This window comes from Herpailurus yagouaroundi, unplaced genomic scaffold (assembly GCF_014898765.1).
Source record: "Herpailurus yagouaroundi ecotype Mexico unplaced genomic scaffold, PumYag 246, whole genome shotgun sequence".
Lineage (NCBI taxonomy): Eukaryota > Metazoa > Chordata > Mammalia > Carnivora > Felidae > Herpailurus > Herpailurus yagouaroundi.
The window spans coordinates 11,243,592-11,271,491 of NW_024412463.1; the positions used below are offsets into that span (position 1 = coordinate 11,243,592).

The 27,900-nt window shown below is 58.8% G+C and overlaps 1 protein-coding gene across 5 annotated transcripts; it reads left to right on the forward strand.

Annotated features, from left to right (window-relative positions):
- The first annotated feature begins 25 nt into the window (after positions 1–25).
- Positions 26–27,900, forward strand: SS18L1 (SS18L1 subunit of BAF chromatin remodeling complex). 5 transcript variants are annotated; one of them, XM_040459846.1, is made up of 12 exons: positions 6,349–7,501; positions 7,818–7,894; positions 8,402–8,491; positions 8,595–8,679; positions 10,014–10,158; positions 10,634–10,831; positions 12,012–12,176; positions 12,509–12,613; positions 13,518–13,607; positions 21,344–21,463; positions 24,367–24,494; positions 25,041–27,900. In XM_040459846.1, exons 1-12 carry the CDS (start codon positions 7,499–7,501, stop codon positions 25,065–25,067), a joined length of 1,233 nt encoding a protein of 410 aa, XP_040315780.1. In that variant the 5' UTR covers positions 6,349–7,498; the 3' UTR covers positions 25,068–27,900. The 5 variants fall into 5 exon arrangements, with proteins under 5 accessions (XP_040315777.1, XP_040315778.1, XP_040315780.1 ...); XM_040459843.1 differs by lacking the exons at positions 6,349–7,501; positions 8,402–8,491 and adding an exon at positions 26–125; XM_040459842.1 differs by lacking the exon at positions 8,402–8,491 and having other exon boundaries at positions 6,765–7,501.

A 27,900-nucleotide genomic window follows, 5' to 3' on the forward strand; every position in this document is an offset into this window, starting at 1 on the left:
CCCGTTCGCAGCTCGCTGACGTCCACTCCTCGCGTGTCACATTGTTTTTCAGCCTGACACCCCGGCCAGCCTCCTCACCTAACAGAAACTTTACCGATTCGCTTTACAGCCTTTCCCCGCGTCCTGTAAGTTTGGCCTTGTGGTTTTACCGAGATCACGCTCACGTGGGTGTGGGGGCACCTTTACCAGAAGCCTTACGCTTTGGGTCTCGGATTTTAAGTCTTCTGTTTCTCCGTAGAAGGCAAGTTCAGAAGAAAATCGGTGTTAGCCATTCCCGTTTGCATTTTCTCGGCGTCTCTGGCAGCTGCCCTGGTTTCTTTTTCGCCCTGGGGAGTCTCGGGTCATCGGTGCGCCTCGGTTCCCCACTGGCTGCTTCTCGCCGGCGGGGTTCGCCTTCACGACCGCGGCCCCTCTTGCCTAGGGGCTCGCCAGGACCTTGTGGACCTTGTCCTCTGCCTCTTGCCTGTCTGCAGACTGCCTTTGCTGCGGCCGGTTTTGGCGAGTGGACATCAGCGAGCTGCGAACGGGAAAGAGCACCTGAGAAGGGGCAGAAGTGCGACGTTTGCGTTTGTTTAGTAAACACCGAGCACTTTTTGCATTGCCTGCTCGCCGGGCTTTGCGGATCTTAACTCTTTGTGGCAGGCAGGTACTGTGTTCGTTTTACAGATAGGGAAACTTGAGGCATGGTGAAGACAAGCGTGGTTGCTGTTAAGTGGCTTGCGGGGAGACAGACCCCGCACAGTGGCTCCAGGGTCGCCAGTGACTGTCGCCCTGGGAGCGCCTGGCTAAACACGGGGTCAAACGATTGGCTCAGAGGCACCCTCGGGCAATCCAGGGGGGTTTCCTGGCACCTTGCCTTTTTGGAGCTCGAATGTGATGAGCGCAGACACTGTTTCCAAAGCCTCTTTTGGCTTAGCACCCATCTAGCTATCTGCACTTTGCGCTCACGCCCCGTTAAAGCTCCCGGAAGTCTTCGGGCAAAACCGCGTGCCAGAGCGCCTGATGTCCCCAGGCATCAGGTCGCAAAGAGGGAAACTCGCTGACCGTGGAAAACGGGTCTTCCGTTTAGGCCCTCGCCTGATTTGTACTGACGGGATTGGCAGTGCGCGTATTACCTTGGCGCTGTGGCAGGGAACAGGTGGGGGTCTTGCTGGCTGGCTGTGAGGGGCTGAGAGGTGCGGGTCTTACACCCACGCTCGGAGCGTTGAGGGAGGTGAGAGAGCAGGAAGTACACGGCTTGCCCTCAGCATCTATTTGAGCAGGACTTTGCCCGGCAAACTTCTGCTCGGCCTTCAAGGCCCACTCAGACATCCCCTCCCCCATTCTCTCTTGGCAGTCCTGTGGTAACTGCGGCGCTTTGACAGGTTGCCGGGGCTCCTGAGTTTGCACGTTACCGAATTATTCTTCGCCGTGTCCCTAGCCTGGCACGCTGCCTGGCACAGCTAGTGCTCGGTACGTACTAGAGCGTCTGTGACCCTGGTTCCGCCGGTGGAAGCGTTGGGGAGAAGCAGACGTGTTCGTTTCCTGTGGCTGCCGTGACGTCGTAAACTCGGTGGTTTAGAACGGTAGAAATTTACTTTTCGTCCTCTGGAGGCCAGAAGGTCCAAGATGAAGCCGTGGGCAGGGCTGGTGACTTTCTGGGGGCTCTCGGGGAGGCTCTGCTGTTTTTCTCTGAGCTCCTGGTGCTGCGGGCTTGTCGACGCCTCACCCCACCCCTGCCTCGGCCTCCCGGGGTGTTCTTCTCCGCGTGTATCTCTGTGTCCGAATCGCCCTTTTCTTTTAAGGACGCCGTTCGTAGGATTCAGGGCTCCCTCGACCGTGGTCTGACCTCGCCTGGACTCGAATACGGTGTAAAGACGTCGCTTTCAAATCTGGCCGCGTTGGCAGGCTCTGGGGGTTGGGACTCGAACCGAATATTTTGAGGAACACGGTTTAACTCGTAACAGAAGACGTGTCTGGGAGAGAGATTCCAGACAAGGAAAACCAAGGAGCGAGGCTAGGAAGGCTCTGGAAGGTCCAGGGAGTTGCGGCCGTCCCGCACGTGGTCTGCACAGAAGGATGCGGGAGATCGAAGGAGTCGAGGGCGGTCCTGCCGGTGGTCTACACGGAGCAGGTCATGGGGCCCAAACCGGAAGGGCGGGGAGAGCCAGCCTGGGGGAAGCCCGCGCTGAGCGCTCGGGAGGTTTCTCCGGTGGTGACCAAACCGTTTCGGTGCCGGGGCAGAGGGCAGCACGGCACTTGGGGGGGGACCGTAGGGAATGTGACTTTGCCAGGGACCCTGAGGTGGAGACGGGCGGTGTCCCCGCGGCTGGCTAGCTGGCCTGCAGGCTGGGACCCGCGTGGGCTGCTCTCTGCTGGTTCGGGACCAGGGGATCCCCGCCGCCCAGTGCCGCGCTCCCACTGCGCTCGCAGGGTGGCGTGGCAGTCGCGTCCGTGGGCCGTGTGGCTGGGCTTGGGCACATCGGAGGGGGCCCCGGACACCAGGCCTTGGCTGCTGGCCAGGCACCTCTTAGTTTCTTGGCACACGGTAGTCGCTTAATAAACGTGAGTTTTACCGTCCCTGCTTGTGTCGTTCTCCTTAATTCGTTTTCTGGGCCGGAGGGTGGGAACGGGGTCTTGTCCCCCTGTGCCCCCGGCACGTTGTCCGGGGGGAGACGGGCTCTGCGGGAGCTGGGCACCTGGCGTGTCTGCCGGCGCGGGGTCCAGTGCAGACGAGCGACACCCCCGAGGGCAGGTGCCGTGCTCGGGATCTGCGCGTCAGGGAGGGGGCGGCACCAGACCAGCCCTGCGCCACCGCCCTTCGTGCCCGGGGGCTGGGGGGCAGGGGCACAGAGGTGCAGGACGGCCGTCTGGGTTGGGGGTGGGTGCCGTACGTTCTCAGGCCCGGAACTCGGCTTCAAGCACATGAGCTGACTCGGCAGAGAAGGTAAAACTGGCCTTTTTAACAATTCGCCGTCCTACCGCTGCCGGCGGCGTGCGGACGCCGAGCCCCCCACCCCCAACTTGCCTAAGTGACTGTCTTGGGCAGTTGTCACCGAAAGCCTTCTCCCCGGTGAGCACGGTCCCGGGCAAGGGAGGCAGCGAACCTGTCTCTCTTTCCATCCCCGGGGACGGGAGGGGGCGATGCCTCCTGCCTCTGGTCCCGGGGCCGGTGGACCCCGGGGGGGCTGCGGGCGGCCGGGGCGCGGGGTGCCGTGGGTCCGCTCCTGAGGCCCTGAGTGCCGCCCCCGTGGGGGAAGTGTGAGGAAGCACCGTCTCCGGGAGGGAAGAGCCGGGCCCGGGCCCTCTGCCCCGTGACACGAGGCCACGGGCCCTCCTCCGGAGAAGGTGCCGCCCGGGCTCCAGGGGGCCCCCTCGGGCCGGAGGGTGAGGAAGCATCCGGGCGCTCCCCCCCCGGCACGCGCCGGCCTCCCACCCTCGCGGTGCAGCCCGGGACCCGGAGACGGGGCAGCAGCCGGGGTCTGCCACGTGACACCAGCAGGTGTCTCCACGGACGTTCTGGTGGCCCTGGCCCCGTGCCCCTAACCTGTCCCCCGGCCAGCGGGCCGGGGCCCGAGCACCTGGCCCGCGCGCGTGGAGTCAGAGGCCGGTTGTCCCGGGATCCCCGGGCTGTGACCGAGGCAGTGCCGCCCCCCGCCCGAGGTGCGGGAGTGGGGGGACCCGGCGCCGATGTCCCCGAGTCCCTCAGGGCCCGTGAAGAGATCGGGCCGGTCTTTTCCCGCCCGAGCCGCGGCGGGAAAAAAAAACCGTGACGTTTGCGGCGCCGACGTGACAGAGGCCAGAGGCTCCGGGGAGGAGGTGACCGCACTCCCCGGCGGACCCCCCCCCCCCCCCCGCGGCCGGAGCAGGAGGGGGGGGGGGGCGGGCCCCGGCTCGGCCCCCGTCCGGGGACCCGGGCCCCCCCCCCCCCCCCCCCGACGGGCCGGCCTGCTGCGGGCTCTCGGTGCGTGCGGGCCCGGCTGCGGCGCCGGCGGAGGCCTCAGGAAGCCGGGAGCCGCGGAGAGGGGTGCGGAGGGACCGCGGCGGAGGCCGGCAGGAGGCGGGTGTCCCCCGGGCGCGCACAGCGGGGGGCCGGTCACCCTGCTGGCCTCGGGGGTGGGGGAGGGGCGTGGAGAGCGGCTCCGGAGGGTCTCGCCACGACTCGCCGGCCACGGCTCCACCTCGACCTCTGGCTCGTCCCGATGGTATCGCCGGCCTTTCGAGTCGTCCCTCCTCGGGAAGCCTCGCTTGGGTCTGGTCGTCCCTCCTCAGGAAGCTTCCCCTCAGGATCCGATCATCTCTCCTCGGAAAGTCTCGCTCGGGATCCGGTCGTCCCTCCTCAGGAAGTTTCCGGATCTGGTCATCCCTCTTCTGCCTCACTCGGGATCTGGTCACCCCGCCTCAGGAAGCCTCACTCGGTCGGGATCCAATCATCCCTCCTCAGGAAGTCTCCCCTCAGGATCCAGTCATCCCCCTTCAGAAAGTCTCACTTGGATCTGGTCGTCCCTCCTCGGGAAGCCTCACTCGGGATCCGGTCGCCCCGCCTCAGGAAGCCTCACTCGGGATCGGGTAGTTGTTCGCCACTGTCCACCAACTTCTGGCCTGTGTGGAGAAACTCACTGCCATAGTTTTTCAGTTGGTTCATTTTTAGGATCTCGGTGTTGTCCTTGACGTTTTTGGCAAGTCGGCCCCTTGGAGAACCTTCTGATACGGAAATTCACATCTTTCAATTCTGAGAAAATACTTTGAACAAATTTTTAGATGATTTTTCTCCCTGTGTGTTCTTTCTGGAAGTCCTTGAAGAATTGTTTCTTGCCAGTCAGATCGTTTTTCTAATTTTGTCATCTTTTCTGTTTTCTACCTTGGTGTTTTTAATCTGCTTTCTAGGAGTTTTTCTCAACTTTATGTTCCAACCTTGCGTTAATTGTTTTTTGCTCTGGTCAATAGAGAAATATTCCAGAGCTCTTTTTGCTTTGTTTAAGGGCATCTTTTATTAACAAGTACAGTCTTTTGGGGCACCCGGGTGGCTCAGTCGGTTGAGCGTCCGACTTCGGCTCAGGTCGTGATTTTGCAGTCTGCGAGGTTGAGCCCCACGTCGGGCTCTGTGCTGACAGCTCAGAGCCTGGAGCCTGCTTCGGATTCTGTCTCCCTCTCTCTGCCCCTCCCCTGCTCGTGCTTTGTCTCTGTCTTTCAAAAATAAACAAACATAAAAAAATATTTTAACGAAGACAGTTTTTTTGTCTTTTGGGGATATGAGTAACAGTTGCGCTTTTCTCTCCTTTTGTTTTTCTAAGCTTCCTTTTTGCGTGGTCTTCGTCTTCCCCAGGTTCGGTGTCTGCAGCTAGCCTCGGCTTGTCTAGATCGTCTAGATCGTCCAGATCTTTCTAGGTGGCAGGCTTCCCGGGAGTACTCTTGCTCAGGGCCAGGGCCCGGGGCAGGTTGGTCTGTGGTGACCCTGGGAGGTGCGCCCCTGCCTCCGGTGGTGCCCTGGTGCTACCCCTCTGCCTCATCCCCCTTCTCCACCTCCCAGCCCGCCGGTGAGCAGTGGGGAAGGTCCTGGGGCCTCCGCCTTCCTGGTCTCTGGGCTCCCGGTGTGGCTGTGTCACATCCGGCACCCCAGGATCTGCTCTCCGGTTCTAGAACTCTGGCACTGCTGTCTCAGCTCTGCTCTGTTCACGTCCCTTGCTCGCCGGGTCGTCAGGGTTTAGAGGTCAGGGGCCTCCAGTCCGCCATCTGTCACCCACTTTGGCCTGGCCTTTTTCCCCAAGTGTTCATAACTTAACTGAGATGGTGCTCCATTTCGTGTCCTTTTCCTCGATCCCCTTCACGGTACGTTTCCTCGTGTGCAGGAAAACTGCGAACTGTTCGTGACGGCTGCTTACGCTACGGTCCGCTGAAGTGTTGCTGGCCTTGACTCTTTAGCTTCTGTCCCTTTTGGAACGTTAAGGACGATGTGGCGGGGCGCCTGGGCGGCTCGGTCGGCTAAGCCTCCGACTCTTGGTTTCGGCTCAGGTCACGAGCTCCCGGTTCGTCAGCTCAAGTCCCACATCGGGTTCTGCGTCGGGCTCTGCGCTGTCAGCACGTAGCCTTCTTGGGGTATTCTCTCCGTCACTGCCCGTCCCAAAAGAAGTAAATTTAGGGGCGCCTGGGTGGCGCAGTCGGTTAGGCGTCCGACTTCAGCCAGGTCACGATCTCGCGGTCCGTGAGTTCGAGCCCCGCGTCGGGCTCTGGGCTGATGGCTCAGAGCCTGGAGCCTGTTTCCGATTCTGTGTCTCCCTCTCTCTCTGCCCCTCCCCTGTTCATGCTCTGTCTCTCTCTGTCCCAAAAATAAATAAACGTTGAAAAAAAAAATTAAAAAAAAAAAAAAAAAAAGGACGATGCTAAAACGGACCTCCTGATAGCACTTCAGCTCTGTGGCGTGTGTCCTTGGGAGAGAATCCCTGCCCGGCAGTTTCAGGCAGGAAGCTGAAGCCATAGAGGGGTGGCTGTCAGAGGGAGAGGAAGGTCATTCTAGTCGTTTACCTTAGTCAACCTGGACGCCGAGTCCCGATTGCCCTCAGGGTGGTGGGCCCAGCCACCGCCACCTGCCCTCAGCAAGCCCCCTGGCGGCTCCTGGGCCCGCAGTGCCTGCCTCCACTGCCCCCACGTGGGAGACAGGAGGGTAGACAGGACAGAGCTGTAAACTAAGACCGAGCAGGAGAGACCGACCCCAAGGTCGCAGAGGCTGGGGGACGGTCGCCTAGCAGGGCTGCAGGGCCGCGGGGCCGACTCGGCCTTGCGGCGTGGCCCAGTCAGGCCCTTTGTGCCGCCTTGGCCTCCCCTCCGTGGACGGGCTCGGGCCCCGAGCTCTGGAGGAGGACTCCGTGGTCAGAGTGCAGGGAGGAGCCCACGTTGCGCAGGGAGGAAGGTGAGCTGCCTTCTGGGCGGTGGCGAGCAGGGGGCGCCTCCTCTGGCTCAGGGGCCTGTGGCGCTGAGCCCTCCCAGAAGAGCCCGCACCATGGTGACCGGTAGTCGTTGAGGACAAAAGCCACAGAGCTTTCTTTCGGCCGAGTTTCCGAGTAAAGACCTTTCCGTGGAAAGCAGCGTTGGCCTTGGGCGCAGTCCTGCCCCTCCTTCCAGAGGGTGCACCCGGTGAATAAGCCGGGATCTTCTCTTCACAGCTGGCTGGAGGAGGCCTCACCTTGGCGGGCACCGCCCCATGCACATTGCCCTCCCCTCCCCGCCGGCTCCGGCGCACCCCTCCCTGCTCCCACTAGGCCCTCCTCCCCCTTGTGCTTCCTTCCATCGCCTCCTCCCGGGTCTCCCCAGACTCTCCCGGGCGCTGCCCCCGACTTGGCCGTCCTGAAAAGCTGGCTGTGGTAGGCCTTTGTGGTGCCCTGCAGGGCTGCGAGCTGCCTCGCCCGGGCGGGACTGCCTGCCTGGCCTCTCCAGACAGAGACCCGGCGGCCCAGCATCCCTAACGTAGACTCTGGGCCCACCCTAGCTGGACAGATGCGCTGTGGTCACGGGCCCCTAGAAAATGGTGAGCCGGCGGCTGTGGGTCTTCATCTGCCGGGTGAGAGGTCCTGGGACCCGCCCCTGGGTTTGGTGGGCAGGGGGGCGGGGGGGTTGACCCTAGCACATGGAGGGCCACATGCTTAGCACAGGGACGTGGAGAGTATTCGGTTCTGCCGAGTGGCGCGATGCGCAAGAGTGGCAGTTCTGCGCGTAGAACGCCTGCACACGGGTGACAGTTACTGTCGCGCACCTAATGGAGCGACTCCAGCTCTGCCCCGTGACCCTCCAGCCGGGCGCCGGAGACACATCTGTGTCCCTGTTCCCATCTGCTTCCCCTTCAGATGCTGGACGAGAACCACCACCTGATCCAGTGTATCCTGGACTACCAGAGCAAGGGCAAGACGGCCGAGTGCACCCAGTAAGTGGCCGTCGGGCTGTGGAGGTCACCCTCAGAGGATGGCCTCGTCCCCCCACCCCGGGGCACTCCCCGAGGAGGGGGAGACGACGTGGAGGGAGATGAAGGGTGGGCGGAGGGGGCTGCTGGGGGACACACCAGGGGTCGATGAGCGCCCCCGGGCGGGACCTCGTGTGACCCCCGGGGCTGGACGCGGAGTAGGTGCAGGGGCTGGCTGTCAGAGCCACCGGAGGCCTGGCGTGTGTGAGCGGTCGCCACGCGCCTGGGGGCTTTTCCTGGGTTGAACCGGGCTTCCCCACGTCCTCCCGGCCTGTTTGGGGGGCCGCTTCCAGGGGGCAGAGAGATCAAGTCTGCCGCGTGTCACGGTCAGATGGAGGAGGGCTTGTCCTCTGGCGTCCGCTCCGGTGTCTCCCTCAGTCTTCTGCCTCCTCCCACCGCTCTGAACAGACCTGGTGGCGCGTGCCCTCGGGCCACCGCCTCGGGGCCTTTCAGCATGTTTTCGTCAGACAGGATCCCACTCACGACTCAGGCCGGGTCCTGTTCCCTGCCCGGCCCTGTGCTAGAGCACAGAGCGCTGTGTTGCCTGCCCCGTCCCCGAAGGTCAGTGTCCCCCTGGGGCCCGGCTGCGAGGCTGTCCCGGGTGGACTTCGCTTCTTCCGACTGGCCCGCGGGCGCTGCCTCACTGTGTGCCCCTCCCCTGCAGGTACCAGCAGATCCTGCACCGGAACCTGGTCTACCTGGCCACGATCGCGGATTCTAACCAGAACATGCAGTCCCTGCTGCCCGCCGTGAGTGCCCGCGGGGGGTAGGGGGGGACAGTGGGCCACCCTCGCCCAGTGCAGTTGCCCGCTGCGATCCGGGGAGCAGCCGTCGGAGCGTGTTACGTGGAGTAGCCAAGGAACAGACAGGAGCCTGCAAAGGGGGCAGGAGGCCAGTTGGCCCGAGTCGGAAGTGGACTGGTCAGAATTGTGACATCAGTTTCTGTAGCAAAGGGAGGTGACCCTGAGGAAGCAGACCTAGAAACGGTGGGCGGCAGGTCTCCGTGGGGAACAGGAGGTGGTGTGGGGGATTCTCGCTCTTTATCGTGAGCCCTTCTGAGCGAGTCTGAAGATGCTGCCCAGGAATAAACGGCGCTCCGATTTGGCAACAGAACTGTGAGATGCCGCCGGTGCAGTGAAGGTTTTAAGTGTCAACATACTTTGTTTTCTGCTTAACTTTTTAAAATCCGTTTTCCCCAAATCAAATAATTGCTGCAAAGGCAAGGTCCAGCAGTGGCCGCCTCCCGCAGGTGGACCGGAAGGCAGAGCCGCGAGAAGGACCCGCCCGTGTAGACCGTGGTGGGGAGGGACGTTCTGGGACACACGCGATGCCCCCTGGTGCCCTGGAAGGTGATGTCATAGGTGCCAGGGTGTCTTACCGACGAAATTGTTAAACGGACATTGATTGGCCTATGAAATCGGGATTCCTCGCTCTGGAGACAGCAGTGGATCCTGCGGGGAACTTCATTTTCTTGGCCAGGTGTAGACAGCATCTGCCTCCGAACCTTCGGAGCTGCTGTTTGGTCTGGATCCGGGAGGTGAGGGTGCAGGGGTCCCTCGTGCGTCCCGTCGCCTTCTACATCCTGATCACGGTTGGGCTTGCTGCGGGGCAGGGCACACGCACGGGAGGAGCAATGAGAGGGCCAGGGCTAGGGCACAGGGCAGTCTGTGCAAAGGCCCGGGGCATGGGGTGGTGTGGATGAGGGACACAGCGAATCCTGGCCAGCTGAGGCCAGGGTGCAGGGGCAGGGGCAAGGGCAGTGTGGTGGACCGGTGAGGTGGTCCCTTGCATCCCCAGTGAGGAGGGCCCATCTTTGAACCTCCGGTATGTGCTGTTAGCTTGGTACTCGCTTAAGGTCTGAACGCTCACAAGAATGCTCGGCGTACCGTCTCCTGGCCTGAGGTGTTTGGGCCTCGTCGTCCGCAGTCACCGATCACGTGTGTGAGCGGCAGTCGGTCACAGACATCTGCCAGGTGGCCGTGAGCCGTCGAGGTAGCTCTCTCGAACCGCCGAGTCCCTGGAGGGCTTCGGGTGCTTCGTCTCTGGGTTAACCAGCCTCCTGTTACTTTCTTGTCGCCTGCAGCCGCCCACCCAGAACATGAACCTGGGCCCCGGAGCGCTGTCCCAGAGCGGCTCCAGCCAGGGCCTGCACTCCCAGGGCAGCCTCAGTGATGCCATTGGCACGGGCCTGCCCCCGTCCTCCCTCATGCAGGGCCAGATCGGCAACGGTGAGTACCCGGAGCACTGGCGACAGGGTCACCGCCTCGGGCTCCCGGGTGCCTGGCTGTCTCGGCAGAGCTGAGCGTGGGACGTCCCTCCTCCCAGAGGCCCCGGCTGCGGGGGCGCCGCGGTGCCCGGGTGCGCGTGCGCAGGGTAACATGCAAAGGGGATAAAGCGCTTCAGGTCCCCTGCTCTGCTTTGACTTCACATCTACACGGGTTCCGGGTGGGTTTTTTAAACAAGAGCAAAAAGGTTATCTCCGGATCAAGAGCTCGATCTCTGGCCACCGGGAACCGTCACCGTCATAGCTAACGTGCAATTCCTGCGCTCGGTTTGTTTCCTTCATCGGCGCTGCCGACCACGGGCTGGCCTCCCTCCGCGCGATCGCTCGAAGGAAACGTGGGGTGTCTGGCGGCAGGACCAGGCCTGCCATCAGACGCGGTCCCTGGTGGGTTTAAGGTCCCCTCCCTGTGCTCCTGGCAGGTCCGAACCACGTGTCCATGCAGCAGACGGCACAGAGCACACTGCCCACCACCTCCATGAGTATGTCGGGCAGCGGCCACGGCACGGGGCCCGGCTACAGCCACTCGGGACCCGCCTCGCAGAGCGTGCCCCTGCAGGGCCAGGGCGCCATCGGCAACTACGTGTCCCGGGCCAACATCAACATGCAGTCCAACCCAGGTACCGCCCTGCTCGGCCCTGGGACACCCCGCCGGCCCCCGTGACCCTTCGAAATATGTGCAGACCATGCACGCGGTCCTGTGGGGCTTCTGAAGGGGTGGGGGCCGTGGGAACAGACCACGTGAGGTCTGGCTCTGTGGAGAGGGGGTTTCCACCAGTCCCCGCGGGAGCGTCAGGCGAGGCCGTGCCAAGGGGCGGTCCGTGCCCTATCTGAGGACGGGACCAGGCTCACGCGGGGTCGGGGGCGGTGTGGCCAGAGCGCAGAAGTGGTCAGCGAGCAGGGCCATAGACGCTGGGCCAAGGGAGCCCCGTGGGCTGGGAGTGGGGTGCCGAGCACTGGGAAACGTTGGGTCCCCATCGAGCTGTCCCAGAGTGTCAGACACTGAATTTCAGAGGCTTGGTACGGACAGGGAGATCATGAGCTCTCTCCCTAGTTTACTTTCACGTCTTGTAATGTCTGGCTTCTTTGGGAGGGAGAGAGCATGAGCAGGGGGAGGGGCGGGGGTGGGGGAGCAGAGCCTGACGCAGGGCTCAAATTCACAAACCGTGAGATCACGACCTGAGCCAGTCAGATGCTCAACCAACTGAGCCATCCAGGCACCTTTTTTTTTTTTTTTTTTTTTTTTTTGAGAGAGAGAGAGAGAGAGAGAGAATGAGCAAGCAGGGGAGGGGCAGAGAAAGAGAGAAACCTAAGCAGGCTCCACGCTGTCAGCGCAGAGCTCAACACGGGGCTTGGACCTACAAACAGTGAGATCATGATCCGAGCCGAAATCAACAGTCAGACACTTAACTGAGCCACCCAGGTGCCCCAAGATGAGGATGTTCTAGACGTATCAAGCCAAGATATGTTACTAAAATAGATCTCACCTGTTTGTTTTACTGTCGTGGCATGGCTCACTTCCCGTCCTCCTGGGCAGTGCTGCTCTAGCGGGCTCTGAGCGGGGGCGGCACGACTGGACAGGCCAGAGGGCACAGGCCTGAGCATCCAGGGGCACGGGCATGGCTCCTTCGCAACCAGCCTAGGGGACGAGGGATGACAGGACAGGACTCGTGTTTCTCTGTGCGTGGAGGTGGCCCGGGAGCTGGAGTCAGACAGGGATGCGGCCGGGGTCTGGGGTGAGGGTGAGGACGCCCGCCTGGGGAGCTTCTCGGGGTTATTCGGGTCTGTCGTGTCGCCCAGTGTCCATGATGCACCAGCAGGCGGCCTCGTCCCACTACAACTCGGCGCAGGGCGGGAGCCAGCACTACCAGGGCCAGTCGTCCATCGCCATGATGGGCCAGAGCGGGCAGGGGAGCAGCATGATGGGGCAGCGGCCCCTGGCGCCCTACCGGCCCTCCCAGCAAGGTAATGCCCGCACCGCGTCTTTCTGCCTGGGAAGCTGGGGGGCGTGAGGCTTTAGTTCTTTAGTATTGAGCAAGGATCGTGGATGGTCCGGAGCCTCGTGGGGCTAACGAAATATGGAAGGACAAGGGCCGGTGCCGCTCCTGGAGGTGGACGGGCTTGAGGGGCTGTAGGGGGTTAAGTCAGGAGCAGGGTCCACAGCAGGTGCCGGGGCGGTCAGGTTTGTAAGTGTGGTCCCGGGGACTGGGGGCTGGATGCGGGGGGTCCCGACCAGGCCGTCGAGGAGGCTGTCATGTCACGGGAGAACCGTTGCTGAGTTACCGTCCTGCCCCCAGGCTCGTCCCAGCAGTACCTGGGCCAGGAGGAGTACTACGGAGGCGAGCAGTACGGACACGGCCAGGCCGCCTCGGAGCCCATGAGCCAGCAGTACTACCCTGACGGTGAGGCCCGCGCCCACCCCGGCACCGGCCGTGGGGTGGCTGCCCACCGCCGTGCTCCGGTCGCCCCCGGTGCAGACCCGTCGCCCCCGGCCTCTGCCGGCAGGGCACCCTGAGTCCCCCTCGCCCGAGTGCCTTTGGGAACTGGGGTGAGGTCACGTCTGGTCTCTGCTGAGAGAAGCTTCCGGTTCAGGCCACAGCCACTCACCTACTTGAGGCTCCTCTCTCCCTTCCCAAACGGCAGCAGGTGATTGAGGCTGAGATGTGCTATCCCCTCAGTCAGGGCATGTAATTGTTTTGGAAGGTGGACACGGGAGCCCTTATGAAATGCCTTCCGAAGGCGGCGGTTTGTATCTGCTGCTCAGTTTCTGCGGATTCTTTTCCCTTGGTGCCGCCTTTCGGTCACGTTTGAACAGTCTCAGGATTTGTGGAGGTGGTGTGGAAAGCGGTCACCTAGGATTGGTGGGATTTGCAGGGGGAAGGACCCTGGGCACGGAGCACGCGTGGGGTGGGTGGTGGGGAGGCGGCCGAGGCCAGGGCAGGGCGAGCTGTGTCACCGCCACATGATGGTGACAAGGCCTCCTGAGGGCTCACGGTGCCCGGGATGAGGGGCCGCTGGGCCTTGTCACGTGTCGAGCACTGAGTACACGGTCTCCTCTCTGTAAACTGTGACAGATGGACTCCTCACGCTCACCTCCAAGCAGGGTGGCTGCCTGCGTCTCAAGGGAACGGAGGCCAGGAGGTGGCGGGAAACTGCTTCACAGACTTAACCTGCGGGAAAAAGACGGATCGGGCCTGACTCCGGGCACTCCTGACCCCACGTGTTGCCCGTTCAGTTCACGACTGAACCCGAGCCCAGGCGGCCTGGACCCCCTACTGACTGTGGTCCATGTGGGTTTTCCCGCAGGACACGGAGACTACGCCTACCAGCAGTCGTACACGGAGCAGAGCTACGACCGGTCCTTCGAGGAGTCCACGCAGCACTACTACGAGGGCGGTAAGCTGCGCGGGGCCCACGCTTCAGTCAGACACGCGCTATGCCGGGTGGCGCCGCACTCTGTGAGGCCAAGGGTACCTGTGGCTGCTGCGGGCGCTGCGCTCATGACGCGGGCGGGGTGGTTGGAGTGGCCGCTCTGGAGTTGTGGGGGCATAGACCCTACCATCTGTGCAGGGGGAGCTCAGACGGGCTCCCTTAAGAGTTCCCGGCTCGGTCGGGGGGTCCGGGCACCCTGTGTCCCTCCCGAGCAAGGCAGGCAATGCACATGGGGTGCGTGGCTTCCTTGGGTTTGGCCTGGGCGTTTCTTGAAACACCTGCTGGCCAGATCAAGTGCAGCTTGGGCTGGGAGCTGTCCGCAGAGGTGGGGTGAGGCAGTGACGTTCTAGAAGCAGACTCTGACAACACAGAGCCAAGTAGCAGCATGCACCCATTTTCCTGCTGTGAATACTCTCACTCACACTGACTTCCAGCCACCAATGTGATGTCACCAAACACAACTAGGAAGAAATTTGCACGTTAACCTCTCAGATGGGGCCCCTATAGAGTGAAGGTACCTCGCTGCCCTTGCGAGACCCCAGGGGAAGAGAAAACCGTGAGGCCACGGGGCACTGGGACATCAGCCCGTTTATAGCCTAGGCTTCCCGGTCAGGACATCAGAAGGGGAGACAGCGTGAGGTTTCGTAGCAGGGCCCCTGGGGAAGGAAACACAGATATAACCATGAAACAGGCAGTTTGCAAGTCCAGGTGTTTACAGTGGCTTTTTAAAAGAATTAAGCTAAAAACACAACAGTATTTACCGCTTGAACCATTTCTGAGCGTAGTTCAGTGACGTTCAACACATTTACATTGGGCGGCCGTCCCGACCGTCCGTCCCCGAACTTGTTCGTCTTCCAGACTGATTTTCTGCCCCCATCAGACACTGGTTCCCATCTCCTGCCCCCAGCCCCCGGCGCCCACTTTCTGTCTCTGCATGTGACTGCGTCCATCATGCAGGATCATACAGCACTTGTCCTTCTGTGAGTGGCTCACTTCGGTCAGCATAATGTCCTCAGGGTTCATACGTGTGTTAGCAGCTATCGGAGCATCCTTCCTTTTAAAGGCAGAATCGTTTTCTAGTGTGTGGGCACAGCATCTTGTTCGTCCATTTCACGGTCGATGTTTTAAAATTTTTTTAACATCTATTTTTGAGAGAGGGGAGGAGAGAGAGACACGACATGAGTGGGGGAGGGGCGGAGAGTGAGGGAGACACAGAATTCCAAGCGGGCTCTAGGCTCTGAGCTGTCAGCCCAGAGCCCGACGCGGGACTCGAACCCACGGACAGTGAGATCGTGACCTGGGCCAAAATCAGCCACTTAACCGACTGACCCCCCAGGCGCCCCGATCGATGGACACTTTTGAGTTGTCTCTGTCTCTCAGCTGTCGTGAATAACGCTGCTGTGAACGCCAGCGTGCAGATGTCTCTTCGAGTCCCTGCTTTCGTTTCCTTTGCATTTATACCCAGAAGTAGAATTAGGGGTGGTCCGGTAATTCTGTGTTTAATTTTTTGAAGAACTGCATTCTGTCTTCTGTGGCGCGATCTTGTTTCTTAGTTACGGCGGTAGGAGATTATAGGACATGTGGAGAATACGGGAGAATCACCCAGTTGGAAGGACTTCCCCGCAGCGATTCCCCCTGTCCCCACGTTTGGGGGTTGCTTGCGAACACGGGTCAGACCCAGCCTTCTTGTCCTGGCGAGTCTGGCTCCCCAGGCCCCGTGATGGCCCGTGCCTGTGCATCACACAGCCAGGCAGGTCCTCACCCCTACCCCGGCAGGTGCCCCACCTGTTCCCAAAGCAGGTGCTGTGACCTGGCCATCACCCCTGGCTGGATCTGAAACCTGATGATGGTTGTAGAACAAGAGAACAAAACATCCCAACCACCTTGAAGTAAAATTATTTATGGACAACTTCATGTTCCCCGTTGTTTTTACGAACCAGTCAAGTGATTGAGTGTTGGCCATTGATGGGGAAAGGGTGACACTTTTTTAAAAAAAATTTGTTTTAATGTCTGTTTATTTTTGAGAGAGAGAGAATGGGGGAGGGGCCGAGAGAGGGGGGGAGACAGGATCCAAAGCAGGCTCTGCGCTGACAGCAGCGGACCTGACACAGGGCTCGAACTCACCAACCTGAGCCGAGAGCAACTCACCAACCTGAGCCGCGAGCAACTCACCAACCTGAGCCGCACGCTTAGCTGGCTGAGCCACGCAGGCGCCCTGCGGGCAACACCTTTATCCTGCCTCCTCACCACAACTCAGGTGGTTCCTGTGTCGCGCTTGGTCGTGCCTTCCGTTACGACCACGGTAATCTCGCCACCCGAGACCACCGAGGCGGTCCCCTCATCCACACGGTCGCCCCAAGCGCTGTTCTGCAGCGGAAGCTCAGCTGCTTCTCTTCGCTTCCAGTTGAAGGCGGGTGTGAGTGAGCGTTCTCGGGGCGCACCACATGCCCCTCACCTTGGACGTTTCCAAGACGCACGCTGGCCCAGCGACAGCTCTGCAGGCTCCTGACCGTGGCGGCCGGCCCGTGTCACTGGCACTGGCACGGGTATGGGAGGGTGGAGGGATCGCGGGCTGACAGGGGAACAGATGGGCCCACACTGGGCAGTCGCGCCCACGCAGCCTCGCCGGGAGGCGCTTGGACAGGGTGCTGGAGGGGGAGCCCCTCGCAGCGGGAGACCCGCAGACAGGCCGCGGCCAGAGGCCACACTGCAGACGGGGGTCCCGGGGAGAGGGTTCCTGTGCCCAGTAGCACGGCTCCGGGCCAGGAGCCAACAGCTGTGAGCACTGACCTGCCTCCAGGTAGCAGCTGCTGGTGACACTTCACAGGGTACACCAGCTGGTGGGCTCTACACGGCTAAAACTCCACGTGTTTGGGCCATTATAGAAACAACTTGACACGTAAAAAGTCGAGTTTGGCGCACTCAGGTGTCTGCGCCGCTGGGTCTCCGCCTGCCAGGAAGAGGTGAGCTCCCGGGGCCACCTGGGGCTCATCCCTGCACGCTCTCCTCTGCCAGCACTGGGGCCTGTCCGCAGAGGCCGCGGCCGTGGGCCCTCCGTCCGCCTCCCGGGACGCCGGCGCTCGGCCCTCTCCACTGGGAGGGCCCTCTGCTCACCGCCAGCTCTGCGGCGTCCCGGTGAGAGTGCTCAGGAAAGAACCTTCCGGCAGAAATGACTGCTCCAAAGACAAGTTCAGGACGTGCCGCTCAGCCTTTGGAACTTCGAAGCGCACGTTTTTATACCCTTACGTTTGGCTCACGCGTTCTCGCCTCCCATAATCCGCGGGACGTTTGCTAAAACGGTCACTTTTTTTAAGGCAGGTGTGGCAGACGGAATGGTTTCCTCCTGAATCTGGAAGCGTTTCGTTCCGTCTTGTTAACTGGACCTCGACCCGGCACTACCCGTACTTGTGTCACAGGGCCCAGGTCACCCCACGGTGGGTGGCAGTGCCGGGTGTGGTGTGAGAGGCAGGCGGCGTTCTGCTCTGAGGAGACTGGATGTGCGTGAGTGGCCCGTGGCCCCGTGCAGGTGGAGGGCACCGAGTGGAAGCAATGAGGGGGTAGGTTGAAGCCAAAATTAAGAGTCTTCCAGTCGTCACATTATTCCATGTGATGGGGAGCCTTGTGGGGCGCGGCGGCTGGTCCTGGGGTTCACAGGAGGTGGCACGGGACAGGAGCCCCGGGTGGTCCCGTACAATGAGAGGGCGCTAACGTGCAGAGGGCTGGTTCCAGGCCAAGCGGGATGAGGGGATGTGGGTTCGGCCGAGCCAGGTGGACACAGCGCCATCAGGGCCCCCGCCGAGCAGTCCACGGAAGCCTTGAAGTCCTGCTGCACCCTGTCACTGAGATCTGCAGTGGCGGAGAGCAGACAGAGCCAGGGTCTGTGGCCCTGTGACCAGTCCATGTGTCTGTTAAACAGTGGCTATTAAAGGAAGCAAAGCCTCTGTGGCTGCCGTGGTGGAAAATCCGGGTGGTGCCGGATGCTCAGGCCGGGTGCTGAGGACCAGGGTGTCTGGGGTGCCGCCTTCTGCGGAACACAGTACGTGTTTGCACATGCACACACACCCCACGGACAAACTCTGGAAAGACGGTCAGGACACCGATAGAAGTGGCTGCGAGGGGACCGGGTGGCGACCGGGCAGGCTGCGGGTGGCCTTTTTCCCTGAACCTCTTGAAGGTGGGCTGGCTTCGTGTTCACATTTGTGGATCTCGCGAACGTATCTGCCTGTGCGGAAGGTGAATTTACAAATATTAAACGTGACTATCTCTGAAAATCAAAGCAGCCCAACCCTGTGGCCGTCCAGACCCATCGCACCCCTGGTCCCATGGTCACAGCGCTGTTATCCTGGGTGTCCTCAGGGTCTTGCCCCGAGGAGACCCAGAGTGGCCCATGCGTGTCCCCGAGGCACACCCTTGCTCCCTGGTTTTTGTTGTTGTTGTTTTTAATGTTTATTTATTTTTGAGACAGAGAGCATGAATAGGGGAGGGTCAGAGAGAGGGAGACACAGAATCGGAAGCAGGCTCCGGGCTCCGAGCTGTCAGCACAGAGCCTGACGGCTCAAACTCAGGGACTGCGAGATCATGACCTGAGCCGAGGTCGGACGCTTAACCGACTGAGCCACCCAGGCACCCCTGCTCCGTAGTTTTTATAGACTGCGTCACTGAGCTGATGGGTCACTGGTTCCTGGTGGTGGTTTTGTGTCCACGACGCTCAGCCAGGCCCCTTTCCTACTGGGCTTGACTCCGGAGGAGGGAAGGTTTTCCGGGCGTGGGAGGGCGGATGTGTGCTTCCCAGAGGCGTCCCTGCTAACGTTTGTGGCGCACTTACTGGGTGCCAGGCCGCAGCCGGATAGCCTGTGAGTGAACTCCTCCGTTACCATCCAGTAAGAAGGGGCTGTGAGGCTGAGGTACGCAGACTGAGCAAAAACTTCAAGCCCTGAGGAGGACCCGCCGTGTCTCAGATGTGCTTCCAGGGTGAGCGAGGCGAGGTGTGGAGCCCGCCACGTCCCGCCCCACGTCCTGCCCTGCATCTGCCCCGTGGCTGCCCACCCGTGGCTGTCCAGCCTGCCGGCCTCGGGGAAGGAGCTGTCAGAGCAGATGCGGTGGGTTTGCAGGGCCCCTGTAGGGGGGACTCGCCCTGGGGTTGGAGCACGCTGCTTTGGTGGCTGCTGTTGACGTCCCCGCGGACGGTTTTACACCCTCGCGGGGTGAATTGGCTCTCGGGAAAGCTGCTGCTTAGAAAAATACGCCACCAGGATCTGGTTTTTAAATACTTGTATTTTACGGCTCCTAGAAAAGGAAAACTTACTTTTAATTGGGAAAATAAAGCAGAAAACAGGATTCGACAAATACGGATTTTCATAATCTGGCCTCTGTTTTCTTCTTTCTGGGACACGTCTTGTTTATAAAGAAAAGGAACAGGCAACTACGGTAGTCCCTCCCTCCCCCCACCCACAGTCTCCCTGCCATCTCAGTGACGGGGCCCCTCGAGGGAAGCAGAGGATCCCCTCCCTGACGCTCGGTCTGTTTCATCGTTACCGTTAATCTCCCATTGTGCCGAGTTCATAAACCGCACTTGGGGTGTGTGTCGAGGAAAACGCTTGGGGTGTGTAGAGCTTGGCGCCCCCACGCCTTCGGGCGTCCATGGGGGTCTTGGAGCGGGGTCCCCACGGGTAGGTGGGGGCTGCCACATCCTCTCCGGGCCAGCCATTCGCCTGCTGGCAGGTGTCGCTGGCGAGTGAGGGCCGGGGTCTCCTGAGCCCCCGCTGCAGACTCAGGACCGAACGCACTACGAAGGCTGCACGCTCTGCGTGGTTTTGAAGAGCGAAGCCCTACCTCAAAAGAACACGACAGAACCACACTTATGCTGATCTTTTTATAAAAGCGTCCGGAGACCCGTGAATGGAATTTCGTCTCCAGCCTGAATCTGAACGGGCAGCTCTGGAGACCCTGCGGCGGGAAGGCTCGAGGAAGATTTGCATCTGACTCTCGGCCCACGTCCGGCGAGGCGCTCACTGGGACCCTCACTTTTCTCACTGCAAGCTTCCTTCTGCAACGAGGCTTTTAGCGTGGACACTGCCTGGTGAGATCTTGAAAATGAGAGTTAAGGCATTTTCTCTGAAAAACCGAAAAAGTGAATCTGAAATAGTGCTTGGACTTTACCAACGTGAAGATAAAAACATACAGGCCGGCTCGGTCGGGGGAGCGTGCAGCTCACGATCTCGGGGCTGTGACTTCGAGCCCCACGTCGGGCGTAGATTAGTTAAATAAATAAACGTTTAAAAATATATAGGTATATTGGGGTGCCTGGGTGGCTCAGTCGGTTGAGCATCCGAGTTCAGCTCAGCTCATGATCTCGTGGTCCGTGAGTTCGAGCCCCACGTCGGGCTCTGTGCTGACGGTTCGGAGCCTGGAGCCTGTTTCAGATTCTGTCTCCCTTTCTCTCTGCCCCTCCCCTGTTCACGCTCTCTCTCTGTCTCAAGAATAAATAAAAAACGTTAAAAAAATATACATATATACAGGTATATATCTGCCTTAAAAAAACATGCTCTGTGGCACTGATTTCCTAACGTCAAGGGAAAAACCCGATGTGGATCTGAGCCAGCACCGCGGACGTGCGCCTCCACGCCGAAGGTGTCCCGAAACATCAGGGCTCCTTCCGAGCCGCGTGGAGACACAGCCTTAGAGCTGCCGCTCACCTCAGCGTCCCCCATCAGCCACAGGAGCGACCGTCTCTGAATCTCCCTTCTCTGCGCCCCGTGTGTGAAATGGGGGTGTGGTGGTGTCCCCCTCCCAGTGTCACAGGAAGCACGTGGGGTAGTCCGTGTAGCCTGCTTGGGACCCACTCTGGCCCGCGGCCCCGTCCCACACACCTTACCGGTGAGAAGAGACAGCAAGGGAGGGGGACGTGTGTAGAACATTCCGAAGGCTCACTGACCGGTACTGATTCTCCACCCAAGACCGTTAGAGTTTCTCCGTTTCCTCCCCACTGGCCGCCGTGTGGCTGCATCGGCAGCGGTGCGTTCAGTTGCCTGTGCGAGTCCTCGTGCTTTGTCCTTCCCACGACCGGCACCACAGCTGAGCGGCTGCCGGGATGGACTGTCCCGACTCGCCGCCTCTGGCTGTCGTGGTGGCCCAGGGCCACCGTGACCAGGTGCTGCCGAAACGGGCCAGGGGTCCGAGAGCCGACGCAGGGTGTGTCCCCGGCCTCCGTCCCCGCTTGCGGTGGCTCCGGCCGTCCTGGGTGTCCTTGCTCGTAGGCATGTCACTCCACGCTGCTGTCAGCACGTGGCTCTCCCTGCGTCTGTGTCCACACTCCCACTTACGACAGCACCCGTCATTGGATTAGGGCTCATTCTAGTCCAGCCAGCCTGCCCCTCACTGATCACATGTGCAGAGACCCTAATTCCAGATAAGACCACGTGCACAGGTGTGTGGGTAAGGACTCCAACGTACCTTTTGGGGGGACATGGTTCAACCCAAAACACTTGCATTAACCTTTGCTTTCGGTTCACTTTCGTTTTGGGTGTTTATTCGTAATCTTCTAAAACAAGAAGAGAAAATGTCGTAAAAGATTTGTGGGAAAGAGAAGATTCTGAGGTAGTCGAGGTGGCCCAGGGTTTTCCGAGGCGTCCACGTCCTGAGTGGCGGGAAGGGCTGCCTTTGTCCCTGGGAATGACCCGTGTGTCTCCTTCCCCCCACAGGGAACTCGCAGTACAGCCAGCAGCAGGCGGGGTACCAGCAGGGCGCAGCCCAGCAGCAGGCCGGGTACCAGCAGCAGTACCCCAACCAGCAGAGTTATCCCGGGCAGCAGCCGGGCTACGGTAAGGGGGTCGGGGGGAGGGCACGCCTTCCAACCCGGGCCCCACACACGGTAACACTGCTGTTCGTTCAGTGACACTTAGTACACTCATTCGGGAATAGTTTTATCTATGTTTTAATGTTTTATTTATTTCTGAGAGAGAGAGCGCAAGCAGGGGAGGGGCAGAGAACGAGGGGAACGTGGGATCCAAAGCAGGCTCCACACTGTCAGCAGAGAGCCCAACGTGGGGCTCGGACCCATGATCCATGAGATCACGACCTGAGCCGAAGGCTGACGCTCAGCCGGCTGAGCCTCCCAGGCGCCCCCATTTTGGAATAGTTTTAGATTTCCAGCGAAGCTGTGTGGCTAGTGCACAGAGTTCCTCTCTTGTTCACCTCGTCCGAGCACAGCGTGATCGTCACGACTAAGAAACTCCGCTGGCGCGTTGCTGTGGACGGAACTCCCGGCTTACCCAGATCTCACGGGGTTTCCCCCGGTATCCTATTCCGTCCCGGGACCCCTCTGGAGTCCCACAGGACATTGAGTCTCACGGCTCCTTAGGCTGGGACAGAGTCTCAGAAATCCCGGTCTTTCTGGACCTTGACGGTCGTGAGGGAGACTGGACGGGTGCTTTGTTGGACAGCCTTGGTGAGCTTTGTCTGAGCTTTTTCTCAGGATGACCGTGGGCTGTGGGGTTTGGAAAGCTCGCAGGGGCGAAAGACCCTTCTCATCCCACATGAACGTGATGTGCCTCTGATGCTGGGTGTGGTCGCTTGGTTAGAGGCATCCACCCGGTGCCCCCGCCATCGAGCTGTCCTGTCTTCCTCTCCTTCCCCCAATCATTGGAAGCAAGCCCCTGAGTCCAGCCCATACTCAAGGGGGGGATTGTCTACCGTAGACTGTTTGGAGTTCCTCTATAAGGCGCACTCCACTTTTCATCATTTATTAGTGTGTATCTGTGGATATTAGTCTTATACGCTGGGTTGTATTCCAGTACTTCTCTGTTTGGTTCAGCATGTCCAGTTTGCCTCGTGGGAGCTCTTCCAGTCCCTTTGACATGTCCCCGTCCTTTTGTTTCTGAGCATTTCCTTATTCTCTGGGACCGTGATGCTCTCCCTGCACTAGCCCTAGACGTAGCCAGGTCTCACAGGAGCTCTGGTTCCCTGACGAGAGAACGTTGTTAGGGACTGAGAGCCAGGGGCACGTGGGCATCTTCTGAGCCTCTCCACGTGTGGGTCAGTCCCGCAGCAGCTCCCGGAGGGGCTCGCCCGTTCGTCAGCTTTTGCTCGCCCCACAAGCGTTCCCCAGACGGCGAAGGGGCCCGGGTGGGGCTCTCTGCCTTGGAGCCCGCCGGCAAGCATTGGTCTCCAGGCCCGTCGGACAGAAACGTGGGCTTTTTGAGCTGCAGCAGCCACAAAGGGGAGACACCCTGTCCACTGGAGGTCAGCGGAGTCTCCCCAAGGTCAGGCCGTCCGGCACAGCAGAGCGTCCTGCCGGGAGCATAGCCCGCCCATCTGCCCAGCCCTCTATGGGCCTCGGCCTCTGAGGCAGGTACACCTGAAACAGGGCAGGCCTGGCCTCTTGCCTGCGGGTCATGTCTGCCAAGAGCCCGAGGCCGCACGACGCTCTTCCAGGGTCCCCGCCTGCTCCCAAGGCGCATCTGGACCACCCTCCCCAGAGCCCAGGTGCTGCTGTCACAGGAGGACCGCTGCCTGACATGGCCACCACGTGATGGCCCGGCGAACCGTCAGTATTTAAAATGCACCGCGAGGGGCACCTGGGTGGCTGCGTTGGTTGGGCGTCCGACTTCGGCTTAGGTCATGATCTCACAGTTCGTGAGTTCGAGCCCCGTGTCAGGCTCTGTGCTGACAGCTCGGAGCCTGGAGCCTGCTTCAGATCCTGTGTCTCCTTGTCTCTCTGGCCCTCCTCTGCTCACGCTCTGTCTCTCTCAAAAATAAACATTTAAATAAATAAATACATACAATGAGGTAAAATACAGTGAAAGCCGGCCTCGCCACCTGAATGAGTGGGTGATTATCTCCTTAAGAATGAGTCTACGAGTCTTTATAAAACCTCCATCTGTCTGTACCGAAATGTCTTCGTTTACTGTAGTCAGGAGCCCCCACTCGCTCATCCAGTCAGAGCTGGGCCCCGTCCCCTCCATAAACCGTGTGCCTCCCTGAGGGAACCCGTCCAGGCCGCGGGACTCGGCCTTCGCTGCACCTCAGGATCACCTGCCAGGCGGGGCCCTTGCGTGAGGTGTCTTCCTGAGCTCACAGGTGACCGTGGCACACGGTGAGGAAGGTAAGCCCCAGTTCAAGATTTTTGTTCAACCTTTTATAGCCACAACTGACGAAATAACGATTTTTTGAAAAATTATTTGGCCTTAAAATCTATTTTTTTGTCAAGGGTTTATCTTTGAGAGAGAGAGCACACGCGAGTGGGGAGAGGGGCAGAGACAGAAGATCCAAAGCGGGCTCCCTGCTGAAAGCACAGAGCCTGACTCAGGGTTCAAACTCACGAACTGAGAGATCATGACCCGAGCCGAAGTTGGCGCTTAACGGACTGAGCCACCCAGGTGCCCCCTTGGCCTTTATCGGTTCTTTCCAAAGCTTTTGCCTTAGTTTCCACGGGAACGCCTACCTCCTTCCTCTCGCACGCGAGTCTTCAACAGCTGCTGTGGTGCTTAACTCGTGGGTTTGTGGCGACCACCCTGGCGGACACGCTGCTGCCGGGAAGCCGGTGCAGGTGCACCGGGGAGCGGCCCGCTAGCCCCGGCCAGGGGGGCCGCGCAGGAGCCGACAGCAGCCTTGCTCGAGCACTCGGCTGAGCTTCCACCGCTGGATCCAGCGGTGTGGCAGACACTTCCGGAGGGCCGGGGAGGGCGTTGGGTCGTTCTCATGGCTCGGGTGTGTATCCTCACAGGGCCTGCCCAGGGAGCCGCCTCGCAGTACTCCGGGTACCAACAAGGACAAGGCCAGCAGTACGGAAGCTACAGGGCATCTCAGACGGGCCCATCCGCCCAGCAGCAGCGGCCTTATGGCTATGAGCAGGCAAGATTTGGGGATGCCTCCAGACGCGCAGATCTGTCGTGTCTGTGGAAACATGACAAAGGTTTCTCTTATGGTCGTGAGGAATAAGGAGAGGAAGGAATTGGCGGCCAGGGTCTCTTCCAGAATGTGATTTCTCTGGTCCGCTAAGGCTTTTGCGAATTACTGTACGCATAGCATACCCTCACTCGGTCAGACACGGCTGGCCGAGTGGCTCTGCGTCTGGGTCCCAGCCCAAGTTTGTAGCCAGCCCTGCTGCTGACCAGTCACCTGTGGGAGCTTGGCCCCTTGGGGGGGTCTTACTGGGGGGCAGCTGGTAAGGGTGAGCCTCGCTGACCCTCTGATCTAAATCATTGGCCGCAGGCTTGGATGGACGGCCTTCAGAAAGCCAGCGATCGTGTTGCCCGCCCGAGATCTAGGCGGAGAGCTGTTTGCTTGCCTGCTTCCCATCCCTGCTTCCGTCCCTAGTCCTGGGTGTGGGCTGCGGGGCGCGGGGTGGGAGGTCTGTCTCAACTACAGAAGTGTAACACGTGTCTCGGTCTCTTACAGGGCCAGTATGGAAATTACCAGCAGTAAGGGACAAGTGTTCTTGGTAGAGCCTTGTGGTGGCATGTCCCCTGGGGATGGTTGGGCCAGTGGCAGTTCTGGTGAACTCTGACCTCTTGACTGCCCCTCCGCCCCACGCAGCGTCTGCATGTGAAGCGTGCACATTTCATCTGGGTACGATGCCAAGGGTGCACCGCTGGCGAGAGACGGCGCTTTGATGGTGTGACATATTCGGTGCTGTGTATAGTATTGTACGTCCATACGACGGGGAGGTTGTCTCTTTTGTCCCCCTCCCCCTTGATGTTTCTAGCTAGCTTTAGGGGTCCTGTTGTCACCAGAGTATTCTGTGCCCAGCGATGGGACACATCTACCAGATGCCATAGTCCGTGTGTTCACATAAGCAGGCCTCGGGTCTGCTCCTCCTCACGCAGTTGTCGTAATGTGGGTTGTAAACTTGTCTTTCACTGGCCGCACCGCAGCCGGACACGCGCGCACAGCCCCTGGGTGGCAGCCTCTCCCTGTGCCTCGATGGCAGGGGAGGGCATCTTCTGTGTCTTGGGTCAGTTTCTGGTACACAGCGGAAAGTATAAACATGCTTCATTTGGGGAGGCTGCGAATAGCCCTTTCCAGGCTCGTGTGCTCCCTGTGTCTCTCGCCAATTGTGTTTATCCAAAATGTTTTATGTTTTTGTATAAAGAGTAAAGAGGGATCAACGAGTGTATTCCAGATAAACGTACGATTAGCCTGACCCAGGGAAGGAAAGGGGGTAGTTCTTTAAAATGACTGGCCTTGGCCCTTATTTATCTGACGGTCAGTTCTGGGATTTGGATATTTGATATTGCCCTATTCCGAATTGAGAATTTAAAATATTTATACCAAAATTTCCAAACGGTTGGCAAGTATTTTCTTTTATATTCTTTTCTTCCAGGACCTGCTTATCCAGGTCTCTAAGCAAGTGTTCCTTTTCTTTTAGAGATATCTGAAATTCACACCTTATTTTCAAAAAGAACCCCACAAATTTGACTGTGTTCTTCCCAAGGAAAAGGATTTATGTAGGGAAATTTGAGTAAATTTTACATTCCTAGAACATCAAATCCCATTTAAGTTCTCAAGCGTTATACACAGCTTACTTGGAAAAGCATAGTAAAAGGAAACCTCTGTTTCACTAATTAGTAATACAAACATTCTGTCAGCTTTTACCTGGATAATAGTATCCATGTGAGTACTTTAAAAACATATTTGGATAAATGCTGACATACTTCCAAGAACAACCAAGAAAATTCAAGAAAATATCCAATTCTTTACATACCAGGTCTACTGAAGATGGTGTTTTTAAATTGATAAGTTTCGCGTTTTAGAAGTCTACAATAGTCCTTCATCCAGAGGTGTTGAATGGCTTACAGTTTACAAGGCATTTTATGCTGTTTTTGTTTTGTTTTCTTTTGTTTTGTTGCTTGAATGAATCGTGACAGTCCACACTGGGAAATACGGAGGCAATTACTGCTCCCATTTTACAGATGAAGAACTGAGGTGCAGATTAAAGATTGCCCCAGATGAGTACCAGTCCTGTTCTAGCATATTTCCCCTCTTCTGTGGGGACAGAATCACACGTACATTGGGATAGGAGTGTCTATTTTATAGGCATATGGGTTTTAAAAACTCTTAACGCTGGTAAGGGCTTAAAGATACGTACTCTATTAAATTACTGAAAGAGAGTTCTTAGTTGCTAAACGACACAAACATTAGTAATTTCATTTGGGGAGGTGTCTCCCTCGATTTTGTCCTGTTCTTCCCTGACAGTTTTCATAGAACTAATTTGCAAACTCCATCGGGAACTAAAATTTCCCACTGAAAACGTTACACATTTTAGATAACTGTGAAAGTGGTTTCATTTTTCTTCCTTGCCAATCTGCGCATATGCCTTTTATGTGTGTGTGTTTTTTTAAGTGCTGTATTAATACTTTTTGAAAGGAAAGGACACTTACACTTATCCCAGAACTTCAATCTGAAATGTCTTACATTAAGAATTGCTTGAATGTTGTGTATATATTTTAAAAAGCACTTTGTGAAATAGTTTGTACATTTATTTCCTAATTTATACATGATTTGGGGTATTAATATATTTAATGATTAATAACAGAATGTTTATTTAAGGTCTCGTCCGTTTTTATGTGCTGTTGTGGGGAAGGGGTGGTGCCAGCAGTTCTGTTTCATTAAACCTATTACATCTTCTCTTCTGTAACATGTTTGCAAAGCTTAGGCTAAAGTGAGTTGTTCGTGCAGTGTGGTCGATGGTGCTTTGTTTTTTATGACTCCTTCTACAGAAGGCCAGTGACGATGCAAAGGACGCTTGGACGCTTGGACGATGCAAATGTATGCTCATTCTTCCTCCCAATTGTCCCCGAGCCACAGCAGGTCTCGGACCTGAGAGACGCCCGCCGCGAACACGGCGGCACACAGAACCTCACCCCCGTTAGAGTTTGCCGTGCAGCCACTGGCTGGTGGGGACCTGGGCTGCTGGAAGGTTCCGGGGGGGGGGGGCCCGCCCCCAGCCTCAGGACCGCTGGGCTGCGAGGGCCCAAGCCTCAGGGCCGCCGGTGTTTGCGGGAACAGGTGGTCTGAGTGCGGGCGTCTGTTCAGAGCCACACAGGAGGAAGGTGCTTCTGTTCCCCTTTCGATTTGTTGCGCTGTTACTTCATTTCTAGTAATGGAACAGGTCAAATTCGTCTTATTTGTGAGCACGGTACATTTTCTGAAAAACATCCTATCAGTTCAGTTTTTTCCAGTCGGGAGTTTGGTGCGTATAAATTGCCTATGATTTGGTGTAATGTATGAATAAACTGGTTCTTCAAAACCACCCTAA

Excerpts from the sequence above, each read along its gene's own strand:
- SS18L1 (XM_040459846.1), top strand. Across the intron at positions 8,492-8,594 it reads TGCCTGCCCCGTCCCCGAAG|GTACCAGCAGATCCTGCACC; the intron begins GTCAGTGTCCCC and ends CCTCCCCTGCAG. Across the intron at positions 24,495-25,040 it reads GGCCTTATGGCTATGAGCAG|GGCCAGTATGGAAATTACCA; the intron begins GCAAGATTTGGG and ends GGTCTCTTACAG.